The 19,966-nt window shown below is 45.6% G+C and overlaps 1 protein-coding gene across 1 annotated transcript; it reads left to right on the top strand.

The window, feature by feature from the left end:
• The first annotated feature begins 235 nt into the window (after nucleotides 1–235).
• On the top strand, nucleotides 236–18,155 carry hsdl2 (hydroxysteroid dehydrogenase like 2). The gene is made up of 10 exons (XM_020474264.2): nucleotides 236–465; nucleotides 1,988–2,151; nucleotides 2,349–2,447; nucleotides 3,294–3,408; nucleotides 8,035–8,138; nucleotides 8,443–8,541; nucleotides 8,736–8,930; nucleotides 12,702–12,911; nucleotides 16,920–17,048; nucleotides 17,441–18,155. The coding sequence occupies exons 1-10, from the start codon at nucleotides 449–451 to the stop codon at nucleotides 17,551–17,553; spliced, it is 1,245 nt and encodes a 414-aa protein (XP_020329853.2). The 5' UTR covers nucleotides 236–448; the 3' UTR covers nucleotides 17,554–18,155.
• Nucleotides 18,156–19,966: the final 1,811 nt, after the last annotated feature.

Genomic DNA, 19,966 nt, shown 5'->3' with positions numbered 1-19,966 from the left:
ATTGTGTGTAGATTGCTCATTTTTAAAATGTATGTTACACATTTTAGAATAAGGCTAATGTAACAAAATGTTGAAAAAGTCAAGGGATCTGAGTATTTTCCGAAGGCACTGTAGGTGTTAGGGTTGGTTGTTGGTGCAATTATTATAATTTCTCTCTTTTTATTTTTGTATTACAAATGTACCGTGATTGAACATACACTGTCGCACAGTAGGTGGCGGCATGCAGAAACACAATGGGCGAACGCCAAGATACCAAAGAAGAAGAACGTCTCTAACTAGGGTAAAGGCCACTTCGGCTGCTTTCATCCGTTGGTCACATTGTTTCCGGATCGTTTTTTATTTTTATACCAAAGTTGGAAACTGGACTTGCTTCTGAACTGACTTGAATCGTCCGTTCACATTCTCTGCGTTTAAAAACATATCTGTAAGAGAAATCAGACGTTTCAGAATGTTGCAAAACACAGGGTAAGTAACGTCAGCTAGCTTGCTAACGTTAGGCTCTTGGCTACATAACATACTATATAGTTGTCTAGTTTTCTCCTTCAAGCTTTTCGTAAGTGGTTGATTACTTGCATGTAACCAATTAGCTAAGCTGTAAGAGAAACATTTTTCGACGAGCATTGCGAAATACATTTTGTCCAGAAATTGTAACAAACTGTGCTGAAATGTTAGCTAGCCAGGGTTAGCTTGTAAACAGTTGTAAATGAGAACTTGTTCTCAACTCGACTATCTGGTTAAATAAAGGTGAAATAAAAAATAAAAAAGCAAGTCATCTGGCTACGATAAAGAAAGTGAGTGAGTTGTCAGTGAACTTTGCTGTTTGTCTTTCACACACATCTGTACATATCACCGTTACAATGTGTACCTACTAGTTATGTAACTATGTATTTCAAACAGCTAGACTTAGATTTGTTTGTTTTTTTGACTGGTTGTAAACTTAGCAGGCATTGTATCATGTAGGTGAATGCCTAGGTAAATAAAATAAAAATGTCACAAAGACCTGATGGGGGAATGGAGATTCAGGCTAAAGGTCGCCGGAGTGTAACAGCCAACCAATGAGTGACCTCTATCTCACACCATCGCGAGACTTCCAGGTACGCCTGGTCAGGGATTTGAGAAGTCGGTGAAATAATTGAAAAATTCATCCTTAGTCGTTCATTTTCTCTCAATCTAAAGGCACAACCTAGATTCGTGTCAATGTCTTAAGTAGTTGAACATGTTATTACCCCCCAAACTCGTGAAAGTGACAAACTGACATTTTTAATATGTAAAAAAAAAAAATCGAATGAGTGTCTTTTGATTTTTGACGGCCAGCCGTTCTGTTGCGAGACGGAACTTTTAGGTGTTTCTACGCCTGAGTTAAGCGAGCCAAAAGTCGTCATGACACCGCCTACAACTGTGATAAGAGGATTTCAATTGGAGAAGCAGTTTTAGCCTGTCTTTGATAACAGCACCTCATATTTTAATGAATGGCCTCTTGTCATATTATGCCAAAGTGATCCTGTCCTTGAGTATTAGCCAATCTCTTTGTGTTGTCGTGCCAACTCATTTTCTGTCATTGTCAAGACCCTTTATTTATTTATATATATTTATGTATATATATTTTTTTCTTCATGTTTGTCAAACAGACGGGCACTCGGCCAACTTGAATCAAATGAATTAATTGTGTTAAATTCAGGTATATGGAACTGAACCCAACCCTGGTAGACTCTTGATAGAGTTCCACATATTGCTTTTGTGATAGTATAACTTCAGTCCGTCCCCTCGCCCATACCCGTCGGTTACACTTTCACTAATTGAGGAGACAAAGATGGAATTATCTCTTGATTGGATGATGCCACCTCCCCGAAGGTGCTCTGTATGGATTTTTGCTCTCTTCTAATTTCTTTCATCCTGACCTAACGTACAATGTAGTGGCAGCAGCAGTCCTCCTGAACCTAGCCTATCCTGCCGAACAACCTATTCCTTTGTTGTGTGTGAATTACAGAAAGCTAGCTGGGCAAACCCTGTTCATTACAGGGGCAAGTCGTGGTATTGGGAAAGCCATCGCACTCAAAGCTGCTAAGGATGGTGCCAATGTTGTCATAGCTGCTAAAACAGCACAAGCCCACCCCAAACTACCCGGAACCATCTACACCGCTGCAGAAGAAAGTGAGTACAGCTTTTACCTTTAGCTGTTTTCTGGCTTTAGGCTTAAACCACATTTTCACACTTTTGACATGTAACTTTCTATCTTTTCACCATTTAGTCCCTCCCAGTTTACCAGGAATTCTTGAGCTTCTTGACTTCTGAATGATGTGATAATAAGTACATTGGTACGTGTTGCTTATCCCTGTGCGTGTTGCTAGTCGAGGCATTGGGAGGCAAAGCGTTGCCTTGTATCGTAGACGTCAGAGATGAGAAGCAGATTGGCGAGGCAGTGGAACAGGCCGTGCGGAAGTTTGGAGGTGAGCAGCAACGAGACATTACACCCCAAAATGAAGGGGGGAAAAAGCACAGAATAACCAAGAGCAGTAGTAAATTAGACTGTGTTTAATATCGGTTAACGCACAACTAAAGTATTGCTCTCGAGTAGCGCGGAAGGCACTGCATCACAGTGCTAGAAGCGTCACTACAGAGCCTGGTTTGATCCTGGGCTGTATCACAACCGGCCGTGATCGGGAGTCCCATAGGGCGGTGCACAATTGGCCTAGCGTCGTCCGGGTTACGGGTTTGGCCGGTGTAAGCCTGTCATTGTAAATAAGAATATGTTCTTATCTGGCTTAACTAGATAAATAAAAGGTTAAATAAATAAAATACTGCGTAATTGGTGGGCTGCTCCATTAAGTTCTGGGTCCATTCGGGTTAGAAGGGAAACCAGGAGAACCAGAACCACTAGAACCAGGAGCTCCACCTTCTCTCTTTGCAAATTACGGGCCGAATGCCTCCCGAAATTCAAAAGATTCTAACACCTGCGAAATCATGATTTGTGCAAATAAAATTTAAAAAATCGCGAAAAACTCAAATTCCCAAACTTCTGCTGCTTGTTAGCTAACGCGTTCTGTTCTTTCCTGACAGATTCTACTGTATCAGTTATGTTTACGTTGATCTGTCCACGAGATTAAACTGTGCTTATCTTTTCCATTTTTTTGTTAGTTGTGGATTTAGGCGTATAGCTGGATATACACAAACAATGTCATTTGAACGTCATTTCGTCTTGAAATTAGTCTACTTTTGAGATCTGAAAACATCTGACAAGACTTTTTTTAATTTGTAAGTGAAGTGACCCTTTTTTAACATGTGTCTGTATCCAGGTATTGATATCCTGGTGAACAATGCCAGTGCCATTAATCTGACGGGAACCCTGGAGACACCCATGAAGAAAGTGGACCTCATGTTGGGCGTCAACCTCAGAGGGACCTATCTGACGTGAGTGAATGGATACATACTAACAAACAGAATGGTCAACTAGGCCGTCATCAATGCAACCGTTTGATTATGTGCTATTTTTGCATTCTTGATTTATTCTAGAAAACTCTCTAAGCATTGGTATTGGTCGTCTAGCAGTTAGGAGCGAGCCAGCAACCCGTTGCCAGTTTGAATCCCGGGTCTGATGGGGAAGATATGGTGGGAAATGAGCTGGCAACTGGAGGGTTACTGGTTTCAAATCCTAGATGTCCACACACACACACACACACACACACACACACACAACAACTGTTCCATGGGAGCAGAAATGTGGGTTGGGACCTTGAAGAATACGGTGATCTGAATGTTAAGAAGTAATTGTTTATTCATCACTATTTCATGCCAGCAGGTGGCAGTATAAACTGAGCTGCAATGTGCTGACTACCTTCTGTAGTACAGGGCCGTCAGCTGACTACCTTCTGTAGTACAGGGCCGTCAGCTGACTACCTTCTGTAGTACAGGGCCGTCAGCTGACTACCTTCTGTAGTACAGGGCCGTCAGCTGACTACCTTCTGTAGTACAGGGCCGTCAGCTGACTACCTTCTGTAGTACAGGGCCGTCAGCTGACTACCTTCTGTAGTACAGGGCCGTCAGCTGACTACCTTCTGTAGTACAGGGCCGTCAGCTGACTACCTTCTGTAGTACAGGGCTGTCAGCTGACTACCTTCTGTAGTACAGGGCCGTCAGCTGACTACCTTCTGTAGTACAGGGCCGTCAGCTGACTACCTTCTGTAGTACAGGGCCGTCAGCTGACTACCTTCTGTAGTACAGGGCCGTCAGCTGACTACCTTCTGTAGTACAGGGCCGTCAGCTGACTACCTTTTGTAGTACAGGGCCGTCAGCTGACTCGCTTTTGTAGTACAGGGCCGTCAGCTGACTACCTTCTGTAGTACAGGGCCGTCAGCTGACTACCTTCTGTAGTACAGGGCCGTCAGCTGACTACCTTCTGTAGTACAGGGCCGTCAGCTGACTACCTTCTGTAGTACAGGGCCGTCAGCTGACTACCTTCTGTAGTACAGGGCCGTCAGCTGACTACCTTCTGTAGTACAGGGCCGTCAGCTGACTACCTTCTGTAGTACAGGGCCGTCAGCTGACTACCTTCTGTAGTACAGGGCCGTCAGCTGACTACCTTCTGTAGTACAGGGCCGTCAGCTGACTACCTTCTGTAGTACAGGGCCGTCAGCTGACTACCTTCTGTAGTACAGGGCCGTCAGCTGACTACCTTCTGTAGTAGTCAGAAAGGAAAATAACCTTTCCATAAACCCTTCAAACCATTAGAAATAACTTCAAAACAACTGTTTATGGTTGTATTACCAACATAAATGATAATGCACAATAACATCACAATCTCAAAATAATATCTTACTTTCACTTGTAAATGTCCCGTACCTCGGGCATAAAAAATATTGTCCCGCCCGGTAAATGATTGAGGGAAACCAACTGACCTCAGTCACGCAATAAATACATGTGTAAAACCGGTCTCATTCATACAATCAGATTGTTATAAACATGATCAGTAATGTTAGTAAATCTTCACCTACAACTCAACACTATAAACCAACATGGTGTAAATCACAATAAAACGAATGAAATACCGTCTGGAGGAGGGGACAGTCAGTCCATCCCATCTACCAACAGATCTTCAGAGGAGAGGAGGGAAAAAAGGTTGTAGTCAGTGGGGACAGTCAGTCCATCTAATCTACCAACAGATCTTCAGAGGAGAGGAGGGGGGAAAAGGTTGTAGTCAGTGGGGACAGTCAGTCCATCCCATCTACCAACAGATTTTGAGAGGAGGGGAAAAAGGTTGTAGTCAGTGGGGACAGTCAGTCCATCCCTTCTACCAACAGATTTTGAGAGGAGGGGAAAAAGGTTGTAGTCAGTGGGGACAGTCAGTCCATCCAGCCAATCTACCAACAGATCTTCAGAGGAGAGGAGGGGGGAAAAGGTTGTAGTCAGTGGGGACAGTCAGTCCCTCCCATCTACCAACAGATCTTCAGAGGAGAGAGGCCAGAATACTTATCTCCTTTGGTCTCCTAGTGACTTGAATGTAGAGGGACTTAAATCCGTTTGACATCATTTCTACCAGCATGTCACGTGCAACCAGAATAAAAATTAATAAATCTCTGGACCACCTTTACTCCACACACAGAGATGCATACAAAGCTCTCCCTCGCCCTCCATTTGGCAAATCTGACCATAATTCTGTCCTCCTAATTCCTGCTAACAAGTAAGAACTCAAGCAGGAAGCACCAGCTCAATACAGAAGTGGTCCGATGACACAGGTGCTACACTACAGGACTGTTTAGTAGCACAGACTGGAATATGTTCCGGGATTCATCCAATGGCATTGAGGAGTACACCACATCTGTCATTGGCTTCATCAATAAGTGCATCGATGATGTCGTCCCCACAGTGACTGTACGTACATACCATGGATTACAGGCAACATTCACACTGAGCTAAAGGGTAGAGCTGCCGCCTTCAAGGTGCGGGTCTCTGGACGATGCCGGTTCAGCTCTGCAGCGCTGACTCCAGTGGACTTTTGCAAAACAGAATTCAGGGCAACAAAACTTAATGAATTTGTTCCTGTGTTGGTGCTGAGTCCCTACGTGGGACGCAACCACATCCGAGTTATTCTGCAGTTGTTCTAACAGCCTCCTCTGGCTGTTCCAGCTGAGCTCTTCTTAAAGGAGATTATCAGACAGATTACCCAGGGCTAGCTGTTACCGGAGCAACGGCAGAGAAGACTGCCACACTTGGACCCCATGTCATGTAACTTCGTAGCTTCTGCTTGGATGAAATGCTTCGTGCTCTGATTGTGTGGAAACCTGTAGCAATCTGGACACCACTGAAGTACATGAAATCAATTTCCAACACGACAGGTTACACAGGTGGAACTTCACCTCACTCCACCCGAGGGGTAGTTTAGCCTCACCATCAGCCAGATGTAATGGACCTTCTGTCCATGGCTTCGTGTCGCGTTGTGGATCTTTCACCTCCTTCCACAGCTTCTCATTGAGCAGCGTGTAGGATGACCTGTTGTCCAGGATGGTTCTTCCTGTCCACGGGCCTATGGACAGGGGTAACACCAGCTTTTTAACATTTTTATTTAACCTTGAACTAGGCAGGTCAGTTAAGAACAAATTCTTATTTTCAATGATGGCCTAGGAACAGTGGGTTAACTGCCTGTTCAGGGGCAGAACGACAGATGTGTACCTTGTCAGCTCAGGGGTTTGAACTTGCAACCTTCCGGTTACTAGTCCAACGCTCTAACCACTAGGCTACCTGCCGGCCCTACACTCTAACCACTAGGCTACCTGCCGGCCCTACACTCTAACCACTAGGCTACGCTGCCGCCCCGCTTGTGCGGTATTGGCTGAAAGGAAGGGGATGTTAACGGTTTTGCGTATTCAGGGACTCTTGGGGTTTCAGCTCTGGTCAGAGGAGGATGATCGTTCTTGTGATGGGAGTTAGGTGTGTTGACTTGTTGCACGGTTTCTGGTTTCTGGAGGGGTTTACCGTACTCGATACTGATTTGGACCTGTAGCCGGAGAATGTTCCTCTTTGCTACAGGTCCAACAGAACGGTGGAGGGGTCTTGGCTGGAGTCTCTCTGGCTGTGGTTCATGGTCTAGCATGGGTGTCTGTTTCTTTCTCTGGTCATATTGCTGTTGACATCCTCTACCCTTCTCAAACTGCTGTCCCAGTCTAACCAGTCTGACTCTTTCTCTGAGTTGACTGGCCGGTAGTGGAATGATGTTCTTCAAGATCAATTTAATGACCTCTTCCTCCTCAGTGCCAGGTTTCCACCGTCGGCACAGGGAGTGGTAACTGTATGCAAAGTCACCGATACTCTCCCTCTCTCTCTCTCTCTGTCCTTGCACTTAATTCCTTGACTTTTTCCACATTTTGTTACATTACAGCCTTATTCTAAAAAAAACTATTTTAAAAGTCCCCCTCATCAATCTACACACAATACCCCATAATGACAAAGCATAAACAGGTTTTCAGAAATGTTGATTTTAGTGTGTATATAATAAAAATGACATTTGCATAAGTATTCAGACCCTTTACTCAGTACTTCGAGAGGGTTTCATTCGAGCCTTTCTGAAAAATGTATTTCTGACTTGTTGTTTTGCCAGGTCTAAGCTGTTGGTTTTGCCAGGTCTAAGCTGTTGGTTTTGCCAGGTCTCTAAGCTGTTGGTTTTGCCAGGTCTCTAAGCTGTTGGTTTTGCCAGGTCTCTAAGCTGCTGGTTTTGCCAGGTCTCTAAGCTGTTGGTTTTGCCAGGTATCTAAGCTGTTGGTTTTGCCAGGTCTCTAAGCTGTTGGTTTTTCCAGGTCTCTAAGCTGTTGGTTTTGCCAGGTCTCTAAGCTGTTGGTTTTGCCAGGTCTCTAAGCTGTTGGTTTTGCCAGGTATCTAAGCTGTTGGTTTTGCCAGGTCTCTAAGCTGTTGGTTTTGCCAGGTCTCTAAGCTGTTGGTTTTCCCAGGTCTCTAGGCTGTTGGTTTTGCCAGGTCTCTAAGCTGTTGGTTTTGCCAGGTCTCTAGGCTGTTGGTTTTGCCAGGTCTCTAAAGCTGTTGTTTTCCCAGGTCTAAGCTGTGCATCCCACATCTGTTGAAGAGTAAGAACCCTCACATCCTGAACCTCAGCCCACCGCTTAACCTGAACCCCATCTGGTTCAAAAACCACACAGGTAAGGAAGGCTTCATCCGCTGTCTGAGTCTTAACTATCAGTCCTTTTTACCCAAACTTCCCTTCACTGATTTTAAATAGAAAATGGCTTCTATAAGAAATATGATGGAAACTCCCTCTAGCACCTGCCTCCACCAATCCAATGCTTTTTTTGATTTGTGTGTAGTAGTGAACAAGTTGAGGAGAAAGGAGAGCTTGTTGGGACCGTACCCTCTCTGTTTGCTATGCACTGAGAAAGATCTTGTTTTCAAATCACTGACTTGTGTTTTTAACCTTTTCTTTGCCGTTGATGGTTTCCCTTTTAGCGTACACAATGGCCAAGTATGGCATGTCCATGTGTGTTCTGGGCATGGCCGAAGAGTTCAGAGGGTCCATCGCTGTCAATGCCTTATGGCCTAAGACTGGTATGTGTTGAAAGATACCATTTACACGGTTTAACCCGTTTTAATGACCCACAGTAGACATGCGAAGACTAATTTGTCTCTTGTTGTCATCTGAAATCCTAATAATAATAATAATAATGTATTTTGAAGTAATTAAAATAATTCAAAGAAAGATGTATTTATTTTCTTAATGAATGTTGCGCCGTGTCCTCCAGCCATCCAGACTGCTGCTATGGAAATGCTAGGTGGTGCGGAGGTGGGTAAGCAGTGTCGCAACGTTGACATCATGTCAGATGCAGCCTACGCCATCCTCGGGAAGCCACGCAGCTACACCGGAAACTTCATCATCGACGAGGAGATTCTGAAGACCGAGGGAATTAAAGACTTTGATATTTACGCCGTCGCTCCAGGTACGTGTACGGTGACGTGAGGTTTAATTAACACGGGTACGGTGACGTGAGGTTTAATTAACACAGGCACGGTGACGTGAGGTTTAATTAACACAGGCACGGTGACGTGAGGTTTAACTAACACAGGCACGGTGACGTGAGGTTTAACTAACACAGGCACGGTGACGTGAGGTTTAACTAACACAGGCACGGTGACGTGAGGTTTAACTAACACAGGCACGGTGACGTGAGGTTTAACTAACACAGGCACGGTGACGTGAGGTTTAACTAACACAGGCACGGTGACGTGAGGTTTAACTAACACAGGCACGGTGACGTGAGGTTTAACTAACACAGGCACGGTGACGTGAGGTTTAACTAACACAGGCACGGTGACGTGAGGTTTAACTAACACAGGCACGGTGACGTGAGGTTTAACTAACACAGGCACGGTGACGTGAGGTTTAACTAACACAGGCACGGTGACGTGAGGTTTAACTAACACAGGCACGGTGACGTGAGGTTTAACTAACACAGGCACGGTGACGTGAGGTTTAATTAACACAGGTACGTGCACGGTGACGTGAGGTTTAATTAACACAGGTACGTGCACGGTGACGTGAGGTTTAATTAACACGGGTACGTGCACGGTGACGTGAGGTTTAATTAACACGGGTACGGTGACGTGAGGTTTAATTAACACGGGTACGGTGACGTGAGGTTTAATTAACACGGGTACGGTGACGTGAGGTTTAATTAACACGGGTACGGTGACGTGAGGTTTAATTAACACGGGTAGGGTGACGTGAGGTTTAATTAACACGGGTAGGGTGACGTGAGGTTTAATTAACACGGGTAGGGTGACGTGAGGTTTAATTAACACGGGTAGGGTGACGTGAGGTTTAATTAACACGGGTAGGGTGACGTGAGGTTTAATTAACACGGGTAGGGTGACGTGAGGTTTAATTAACACGGGTAGGGTGACGTGAGGTTTAATTAACACGGGTAGGGTGACGTGAGGTTTAATTAACACGGGTAGGGTGACGTGAGGTTTAACTAACACGGGTAGGGTGACGTGAGGTTTAACTAACACGGGTAGGGTGACGTGAGGTTTAACTAACACGGGTAGGGTGACGTGAGGTTTAACTAACACGGGTAGGGTGACGTGAGGTTTAACTAACACGGGTAGGGTGACGTGAGGTTTAACTAACACGGGTAGGGTGACGTGAGGTTTAACTAACACGGGTAGGGTGACGTGAGGTTTAACTAACACGGGTAGGGTGACGTGAGGTTTAACTAACACGGGTAGGGTGACGTGAGGTTTAACTAACACGGGTATAAAACAGCCTGATACAGTAATCCTTCCACTTGGATCTGTAGTGTCAATTTTAATACCCCCCCCCCCCCCCCCTAGAGTCTCTTGATGCGCTGGTGGGTCAATATAAGTTACATAATGCAGAAATCACCGTCTAAATCAGTCAGTTTTAAGATAAGAGATGTTTATTTCATTGGATGGATCTGCTGTGGAAGTTGGCCGAGCTACAGCGGTATTTGTCAGAACATTGGACGTTCTGAAAATCGGCCTGGCCCATAAACTAATATGACCTCCTCTGCGACCCCCACACGTGTCACAGGCCTCGTCTGAAGGTAACCGGGTACCAGTTTTAAAGAAAATGAATGGAAGTATTGATGTAGTTTTGTGCCCCCCCCCCCCCCAAAAAGGTGTTAAATGTGTGTAAAAACAATTAAATACAGTTTGTTTCCTGAGCTTTCTTATATCTCCTAGATTTCGGACAGACACTTCCAACCCTTCTTATGTTTGGACTTGTCTTTCTTGTTGCTATTCATGAATGTCATTTCAATGTGTTTCTATGGGATTTGGTACTAAAGGCCATTCAATATTATCAAATATGGATTTTTATATCTATATATAATATATATATATATATTTTATATCTAAAGGGGTTCCTATAATTCTAAATCAAATGGCTAAATAATCTATAGTATGACCGTCTTAAAACAATTAAACATGTCAGTTTATAACCTCTTCCCCTCCACCCCAACATCTTCGACTCTAGATAATGTTTTAAGGTGGTGGGGTTATGTTGTCCACGGAGGTGGGGTTATGTTGTCCACGGAGGTGGGGTTATGTTGTCCACGGAGGTGGGGTTATGTTGTCCACGGAGGTGGGGTTATGTTGTCCACGGAGGTGGGGTTATGTTGTCCACGGAGGTGGGGTTATGTTGTCCACGGAGGTGGGGTTATGTTGTCCACGGAGGTGGGGTTATGTTGTCCACGGAGGTGGGGTTATGTTGTCCACGGAGGTGGGGTTATGTTGTCCACGGAGGTGGGGTTATGTTGTCCACGGAGGTGGGGTTATGTTGTCCACGGAGGTGGGGTTATGTTGCCCACGGAGGTGGGGTTATGTTGCCCACGGAGGTGGGGTTATGTTGCCCACGGAGGTGGGGTTATGTTGCCCACGGAGGTGGGGTTATGTTGCCCACGGAGGTGGGGTTATGTTGCCCACGGAGGTGGGGTTATGTTGTCCACGGAGGTGGGGTTATGTTGTCCACGGAGGTGGGGTTATGTTGTCCACGGAGGTGGGGTTATGTTGTCCACGGAGGTGGGGTTATGTTGTCCACGGAGGTGGGGTTATGTTGTCCACGGAGGTGGGGTTATGTTGTCCACGGAGGTGGGGTTATGTTGTCCACGGAGGTGGGGTTATGTTGCCCACGGAGGTGGGGTTATGTTGCCCACGGAGGTGGGGTTATGTTGCCCACGGAGGTGGGGTTATGTTGCCCACGGAGGTGGGGTTATGTTGCCCACGGAGGTGGGGTTATGTTGCCCACGGAGGTGGGGTTATGTTGCCCACGGAGGTGGGGTTATGTTGCCCACGGAGGTGGGGTTATGTTGCCCACGGAGGTGGGGTTATGTTGCCCACGGAGGTGGGGTTATGTTGCCCACGGAGGTGGGGTTATGTTGCCCACGGAGGTGGGGTTATGTTGCCCACGGAGGTGGGGTTATGTTGCCCACGGAGGTGGGGTTATGTTGCCCACGGAGGTGGGGTTATGTTGCCCACGGAGGTGGGGTTATGTTGCCCACGGAGGTGGGGTTATGTTGCCCACGGAGGTGGGGTTATGTTGCCCACGGAGGTGGGGTTATGTTGCCCACGGAGGTGGGGTTATGTTGCCCACGGAGGTGGGGCTATGTTGCCCACGGAGGTGGGGCTATGTTGCCCACGGAGGTGGGGCTATGTTGCCCACGGAGGTGGGGCTATGTTGCCCACGGAGGTGGGGCTATGTTGCCCACGGAGGTGGGGCTATGTTGCCCACGGAGGTGGGGTTATGTTGCCCACGGAGGTGGGGTTATGTTGCCCACGGAGGTGGGGTTATGTTGCCCACGGAGGTGGGGTTATGTTGCCCACGGAGGTGGGGCTATGTTGCCCACGGAGGTGGGGCTATGTTGCCCACGGAGGTGGGGCTATGTTGCCCACGGAGGTGGGGCTATGTTGCCCACGGAGGTGGGGCTATGTTGCCCACGGAGGTGGGGTCATTAATCAAGCAGAATCATTTTTATAAAGCCATTTTTTATTTTATTTTTTATTTTTTTATTTTTTTACATCAACAGTTTTCCCATTTTTACCCAGACTAAAACCCCAAGAGGCAATGATGCAGACGCACAGTGACTAAGAAACGGAAAGGAGGAAACCTAAAGAGGAACCGGGCTCCGAGGGGTGGCCAGTCGTCTTCTGGCCGTACCGGGTGGTTATGCTAATAGTGTGTCTCTCCACAGGTAATGCACTGCTCCCAGACTTCTTCCTGGATGAGGCTGAGGCTCTGGTGCAGAACATGGGGGATCAGGTTGTCATCCCAGTGGTTAAGGGTGACTCACGCAGCGCTGCTACCAGTGGGCCCATAGCAGAAACATTCAATATCATCAAGGGAGTCCTCAACCCTGACATTGTCAAATCCACTGGAGGAGTCTACAAATTCGACCTTTCTGGTAAGAAACTTGTTTTCAGCATTGTATGAATGTTTGTAATAGTGAATATATTCACCGTTGTTCACCTGCCAATTTATTAGGTTTATTAGGTAACTAGTACCGAGCCAAAGCCCTCTTTGCATCCAGAACAGCCCGAATTCTCCGGGGGAATGGATTCTACAAGGTTTCGGGGAAAAGTTCCACAGGGATGTTGGTCCATTGGACGACAGTACATTCATGCTGCCAGCAGCCCGTTCCATCTCATCCCCAAGATGCTATTGGGTTGAGGTCTGGTGACTGACCAGGCCTCCAAAGTAAACTGAACTCCCTGCTCCAGGCAATGTTTCTCCACTCCTCATCTGTCCAGTGTTGGAGATCACGTGCCCACTGGAGTGAAACACGGTCTGGTCGTCTCCTGCAATAGAACCATCCGTGACGAGGACCGACGAGTTGTGGGTTCTGAGATGTCGTTCTGCACACCACTGTTGTCCTGCACCGTTATTTGTCTGTTTGTGGCCCACCTGTTAACTTGCATGATTCTTCCTATTCATCTTCAACCTCTCATCAACCAGCTGTTTTCACTCACAGGACTGCTGCTGACTGGATGTTTTGGTTTGTTGCATCCTTCTCAGTAAACCCGAGACACTGTCGTGCGTGAAAAGCCCAGGAGGCCGTTTCTGAGGTACTGGAACCGATGCACCAGGCACTGATCATACCAGGCTCAGTCACTTAGGGCACTAGTTTTGTCCAGAGCCCAGGAGGCCGTTTCTGAGATACTGGATTCGGGGCACTTGGTTCCGATTTATACGGGGCACTAGTTAATCTGCGGGGCACTAGTTAATCTGCGGGGCACTAGTTAATCTGCGGGGCACTAGTTAATCTGCGGGGCACTAGTTAATCTGCGGGGCACTAGTTAATCTGCGGGGCACTAGTCCATCTGCGGGGCACTAGTCCATCTGCGGGGCACTAGTCCATCTGCGGGGCACTAGTCCATCTGCGGGGCACTAGTCCATCTGCGGGGCACTAGTCCATCTGCGGGGCACTAGTCCATCTGCGGGGCACTAGTCCATCTGCGGGGCACTAGTCCATCTGCGGGGCACTAGTCCATCTGCGGGGCACTAGTCCATCTACACTACTCCATCTTGGATCAGGTCCAAGTCCGGGCTCCGGCTGGGCCACTCAAGGACATTCAGAGACTTGTCCCGAAGCCACTCCTGCGTTGTCTTGGCTGTGTGCATAGGGTCGTTGTCCTGTTGGAAGGTGAACCTTAACCCCAGTCTTATTCCATTTTAGAATAAGGCTGTAATAAAATGTGGAAAAAGTCAAGGGGTCTGATTACTTTCCGAAGGCGCTGTATAGATTAGAGGTCGACCGATTAATTTGGGCCGATTTCAAGTTTTCATAACAATCGGAAATCTGTATTTTTGGCACCGATTTTTATTATAATTTTTTTATAATTAATTTTTTTCCACCTTTTTTTTATTTAATCTTTATTTAACTAGGCAAGTCAGTTAAGAAGACATTCTTATTTTCAATGACGGCCGAGGAACATTGCCTGTTCCAGGGCAGAACTACAGATTTTCACCTTGTCAGCTCGGGGGATCCAATCTTGCAACCTTACAGTTAACTAGTCCAACGCAATAACGACCTGCCTCTCTCTCGTTGCACTCCACAAGGAAACTGACTGCCTGTTAAGCGGATGCAGTAAGCCAAGGTAAGTTGCTAGCTAGCATTAAACTAATCTTATAAAAAACAATCAATCATAATCACGAGTTAACTACACATGGTTGATGATATTATTAGTTTATCTAGCGTGTCCTGTGTTGCATATAATCTGACTGAGCATACAAGCATACAAGTATCTGACTGAGCGGTGGTAGGCAGAAGCAGTAAACATTCATTCAAACAGCACTTTCGTGCGTTTTGCCAGCAGCTCTTCGTTGTGCGTCAAGCACTGCGCTGTTTATGACTTCAAGCCTATCAACTCCCGAGATGAGGCTGGTGTAACCGATGTGAAATGGCTAGCTAGTTAGCGAGCGCTAAGAGCGTTTCAAACGTCACTCGCTCTGAGCCTTCTAGTAGTTGTTCCCCTTGCTCTGCATAGGTAACGCTGCTTCGATGGTGGCTGTTGTCGTTGTGTTCCTGGTTCGAGCCCAAGGAGGAGCGAGGAGAGGGACGGAAGCTATACTGTTACACTGGCAATACTAAAGTGCCTATAAGAACATCCAATAGTCAATGGTTAATGAAATACAAATGGTATAGAGGGAAATAGTCCTATAATTCCTATAATAACTACAACCTAAAACTTCTTACCTGGGAATATTGAAGACTCATGTTAAAAGGAACTACCAGCTTTCATATGTTCTCATTTTTATTTATTTTTTATTTTACCTTTATTTAACCAGGTAGGCAAGTTGAGAACAAGTTCTCATTTACAATTGCGACCTGGCCAAGATAAAGCAAAGCAGTTCGACAGATAAAACGACACAGAGTTACACATGGAGTAAAAACAAACATACAGTCAATAATGCAGTATAAACAAGTCTATATACAATGTGAGCAAATGAGGTGAGAAGGGAGGTAAAGGCAAAAAAGGCCATGATGGCAAAGTAAGTACAATATAGCAAGTAAAAGTCCTTCATGTTCTGAGCAAGGAACTTAAACGTTAGCTTTCTTACATGGCACATATTGCACTTTTACTTTCTTCTCCAACACTTTGTTTTTGCATTATTTAAACCAAATTGAACATGTTTCATTATTTACTTGAGGCTAAATTAACTTTATTGATGTATTATATTAACTTAAAATAAGTGTTAATTCAGTATTGTTGTTATTGTCATTATTACAAATAAAAAAATCGGCCAATTAATCGGTATCGGCCTTTTTTTTGGGGTCCTCCAATAATCGGTATCGGCGTTGAAAAATCATTATCGGTCGACCTCTACTAGAGATGGTATGTTGTCACAACCCTAGGACTGCCAACTAGGTGTTGAGGAAAGTGAACCTATTAAACCCAACAAAATCTAACTTTAAACATTTCTAACATGTATTGTGGAGATAACTTCACATGAGACTCATCTTTAATTTTATCACTTAAAATGTATTTTTAAAGAAAATATTTGATTTAAAATAATTCCGGACTGTGTTTAATGGTTACTGAGTGTACCCTTGAAGCCCATGGCTGTTTTAAATAATACCACCCCTTTAAATAATACCACCCCTTTAAATAATACCACCCTTTTAAATAATACCACCCCTTTAAATAATACCACCCCTTTAAATAATACCACCCCTTTAAATAATACCTTTTTATTAATTTCCAAATGTTAACTTACAAACATTTCTTATGTAAGATTATAGTCACCTCACCTGAAGTTATTCAAATAAACAGATCATTATTATTCATCATGAAAGTAGCACTCATAACAGGGGGGTGTCCAATCATATCTACAGGCTTTGGTTCTTACAAACCAGGAAACACCTGATTTCAACTAATCCTAGACTTCAAAACATTAGTAGTTGAATCAGGTGTGTTTTTGCTTGATCCTCTGTGGATAAGAAGTCATGCAACACAACCCTGTACCCACACAGGTCCTCTGTGGATAAGAAGCCACAGGTCCTCTGTGGATAAGAAGCCACAGGTCCTCTGTGGATAAGAAGCCACAGGTCCTCTGTGGATAAGAAGCCACAGGTCCTCTGTGGATAAGAAGCCACAGGTCCTCTGTGGATAAGAAGCCACAGGTCCTCTGTGGATAAGAAGTCATGCAACACAACCCTGTACCCACACGGGTCCTCTGTGGATAAGAAGCCATTCATCACTTCCCCTACTCCCCTGTTTCTTCACTTCCCCTGTTTCATCACTTCCCCTACTCCCCTGTTTCATCACTTCCCCTACTCCCCTGTTTCATTACACTCGGTGGACAACGCAGGCAACTCCGAAAGTCATTATTTTGTGATGTTTGACTGTCCATTAGGCTCCATCTTTAGTTGTTGTGAAGGGGAGGCTATAGTAGTGTGTCTGTGTTCCAGGTGAGCATGCAGGAGTGTGGTTCATAGACATGAAGAACGGTGGGGGCAGTGCGGGTAGTGGAGAACCCCCAGTCAAAGCTGACGTGGTCATGACCATGGACAGCGCCGACTTCACCAAGATGTTTGCAGGTTAGTGTGACTGACTGGATAGCTGGGTTGTGTTCATTGGGCACGAAACGGATGAAAACAGACCTGAAACAGGAAGGGGAATACCTGCCACTACCTGGGTCCTATTCACCGTAGCAAACCATTTTTGCAACATTTGGTTCCTATTGAATAGCAACCTCTAGACGGGTCCAATGAGAAACGTTTCTGTTGGCCTGACGAACACGGCCGCGTTGGCCTGACGAACACGGCCGCGTTGGCCTGACGAACACGGCCGCGTTGGCTTTTTTTCATTAGTTATTTCTGATGTCTTTGCCACTATAGTTCTCTCTTTAGTGATACACATTGTGCCGCTTTCTTCATGTTGTGGTTCTCTCTCTCGTAAACGTGTTGTGGTTCTCTATCTCTCTCTCCAGGCAAACTAAAGCCCACCATGGCCTTTATGTCAGGGAAGCTGATGATTAAAGGAGACATGACCCTGGCTATCAAGATGGAGAAGATGATGTCCATGATGAAGTCTAAACTCTAAATTATAACAACGAGGAGATGCCTATTCACTACATCTGGTGCCTTCAAGACAACTGGGAACTTTATAAAATAATAACAATTATAATCTGACTGTTAAAAATGGTGATGGAATGTTTCCTCCGACACATTGGTGCGGCTGGCTTCCGGGTTGGATGGCGCTGTGTTAAGAAGCAGTGCGGCTTGGTTGGGTTGTGTATCGGAGGACGCATGACTTTCGACCTTCGTCTCTCCCGAGCCCGTACGGGAGTTGTAGCGATGAGACAAGATAGTAGCTACTAACCAATTGAAAACCACGAAATTGGGGAGAAAAAGGGGAGAAAAATTCAACAACAAAAAATTGTGATGGTGAGATCTTCAGGTCGGAGAATTCAGAGAACTCCACGACGATGAATTTCTGAATTCGGGCGTTATAGATTTACAAGTTCCGTGTTGTCTAAAATGGTACCCTGTAATAGAGGGAACCCGGGTGTCAATTGGGACATACCCAGAATGTCTAACGAAATGTGCCGTTTTCCATCTCTCTGAATGTGTCCATAATGAACTGTCCCTCCTCCCTCTTCTCTAACCATGCAGTTTTCTAATAAACCCATTGCTCTAATTGTACTGCTGTTTCTGTTTGTCGTCGTGGCTCACATTGTTCAGTAAATCCCCGGGACACTCGGGTGTGTCTCTCTGGATAACCGTGTCAGCTGAATAACTGAAATGTAGAATTTACAAACTAGAAGATACAGTAGAAATGAATGTCAAGTATGAGTGTTACAAATATAATATGAAGAGTGTCTTGGTTTGAGCAGATTAATCAATAGTTTATCAAATAAAGGTTTGATTTAAGTTAAATAATTAAATTAAATGATTAAATAGAACAGCAGCAGCTGTGTGTGTGTCTGTGTCTGTGTCTGTGTGTCTCTGTGTGTGTCTCTGTGTGTGTGTCTGTGTGTGTCTGTGTGTGTGTCTGTGTGTGTGAGCTTAAGGGGTGGATGTGTGGAGAGTTCCAATTTTGCTTCCACTGGGGGCCCTTAAGGGGTGGCAGGGTAGCCTAGTGGTTAGAGTGTAGGGGCGGCAGGGTAGCCTAGTGGTTAGAGCGTTGGACTAGTAACCGAAAGGTTGCAAGTTCGAATCCCTGAGCTGACAAGGTACAAATCTGTCGTTCTGCCCCTGAAGAGGCTGTTAACCCACTGTTCCTAGGGCCATCGTTGAAAATAAGAATTTCTTCTTAACTGACTTGCCAAGTTAAATAAAGGTAATTTTTTATTTTAAGGTCAACGGCATCAAAAACCTGGTTGCCTCTGTTCAGGAGGCTGAAACTTCCAGCAAGACAATAACACCAGCACACACAAAAATGGACAAAGAAATGGTGAATTGACCACAAAATGACCCATTTAAAACCTGTAGTTTGAATTGAAGAGGGCAGGCTATAAGACGGTCGGATATCAAGGAGCTGTAAAGATTCTGTATAGAGGAACGGTCTAAGATCCTGTCTACTGCCAAGATGGGGGCCTCTTATTTATTTATTTTTCTTCTGAAATTCAGCCACGCCCGGACTGACCACGCCCCTTTTTTGAACCAGTGGAAGAAAAAAAACATTTGAAAACAGGGGTGCCCAAAATATTTTTCTGAAATAAATATATTCCTTATTAAACAAAATATTTTTCTCTGATCAATTTGTCTTAGTAAAATTGTCCCTTTTTTTTGAGCGTATAGCATAGCTCAGTGTTGGTATTATTTGTATTTTTCAAAGGTGCCAATCATCTTGGACCTGAATGTACAGTATGTCTGTCTCCTTTTCAGAATCGGAGTCTACTGTAGGTCCCCCCTCCTCGTCTCTGCATCTCTTGGTTCTTCCACTGCAGCTGGTGTCTACTGTAGGTCCCCCTCTTCCCCCTATTGTCTCTGCATCTCTTGGTTCGTCCACTGCAGCTGGTGTCTACTGTAGGTCCCCCTCTTCCCCCTATTGTCTCTGCGTCTCTTGGTTCTTCCACTGCAGCTGGTGTCTACTGTAGGTCCCCCTCTTCCCCCTATTGTCTCTGCGTCTCTTGGTTCTTCCACTGCAGCTGGTGTCTACTGTAGGTCCCCCTCTTCCCCCTATTGTCTCTGCGTCTCTTGGTTCTTCCACTGCAGCTGGTGTCTACTGTAGGTCCCCCCTCTTCCCCCTATTGTCTCTGCGTCTCTTGGTTCGTCCACTGCAGCTGGTGTCTACTGTAGGTCCCCCTCTTCCCCCTCTTCGTCTCTGCATCTCTTGGTTCGTCCACTGCAGCTGGTGTCTACTGTAGGTCCCCCTATCGTCTCTGCATCTCTTGGTTCGTCCACTGCAGCTGGTGTCTACTGTAGGTCCCCCTATTGTCTCTGCATCTCTTGGTTCGTCCACTGCAGCTGGTGTCTGCTGCTCTATGTTGTTCAGAGGAGAGATGTCTTGG

Source organism: Oncorhynchus kisutch, linkage group LG6, assembly GCF_002021735.2.
Source record: "Oncorhynchus kisutch isolate 150728-3 linkage group LG6, Okis_V2, whole genome shotgun sequence".
In the NCBI taxonomy this organism is placed as follows: domain Eukaryota; kingdom Metazoa; phylum Chordata; class Actinopteri; order Salmoniformes; family Salmonidae; genus Oncorhynchus; species Oncorhynchus kisutch.
This window is presented reverse-complemented; position numbering and strand designations above follow the sequence as displayed.

What these genes read in the sequence shown, in the direction of transcription:
- hsdl2 (XM_020474264.2), top strand. An exon ending in CTACACCGCTGCAGAAGAAA is followed by an intron (nt 2,152 to 2,348) that starts GTGAGTACAGCT and finishes GCGTGTTGCTAG; the next exon opens with TCGAGGCATTGGGAGGCAAA. An exon ending in CTTCACCAAGATGTTTGCAG is followed by an intron (nt 17,049 to 17,440) that starts GTTAGTGTGACT and finishes CTCTCTCTCCAG; the next exon opens with GCAAACTAAAGCCCACCATG.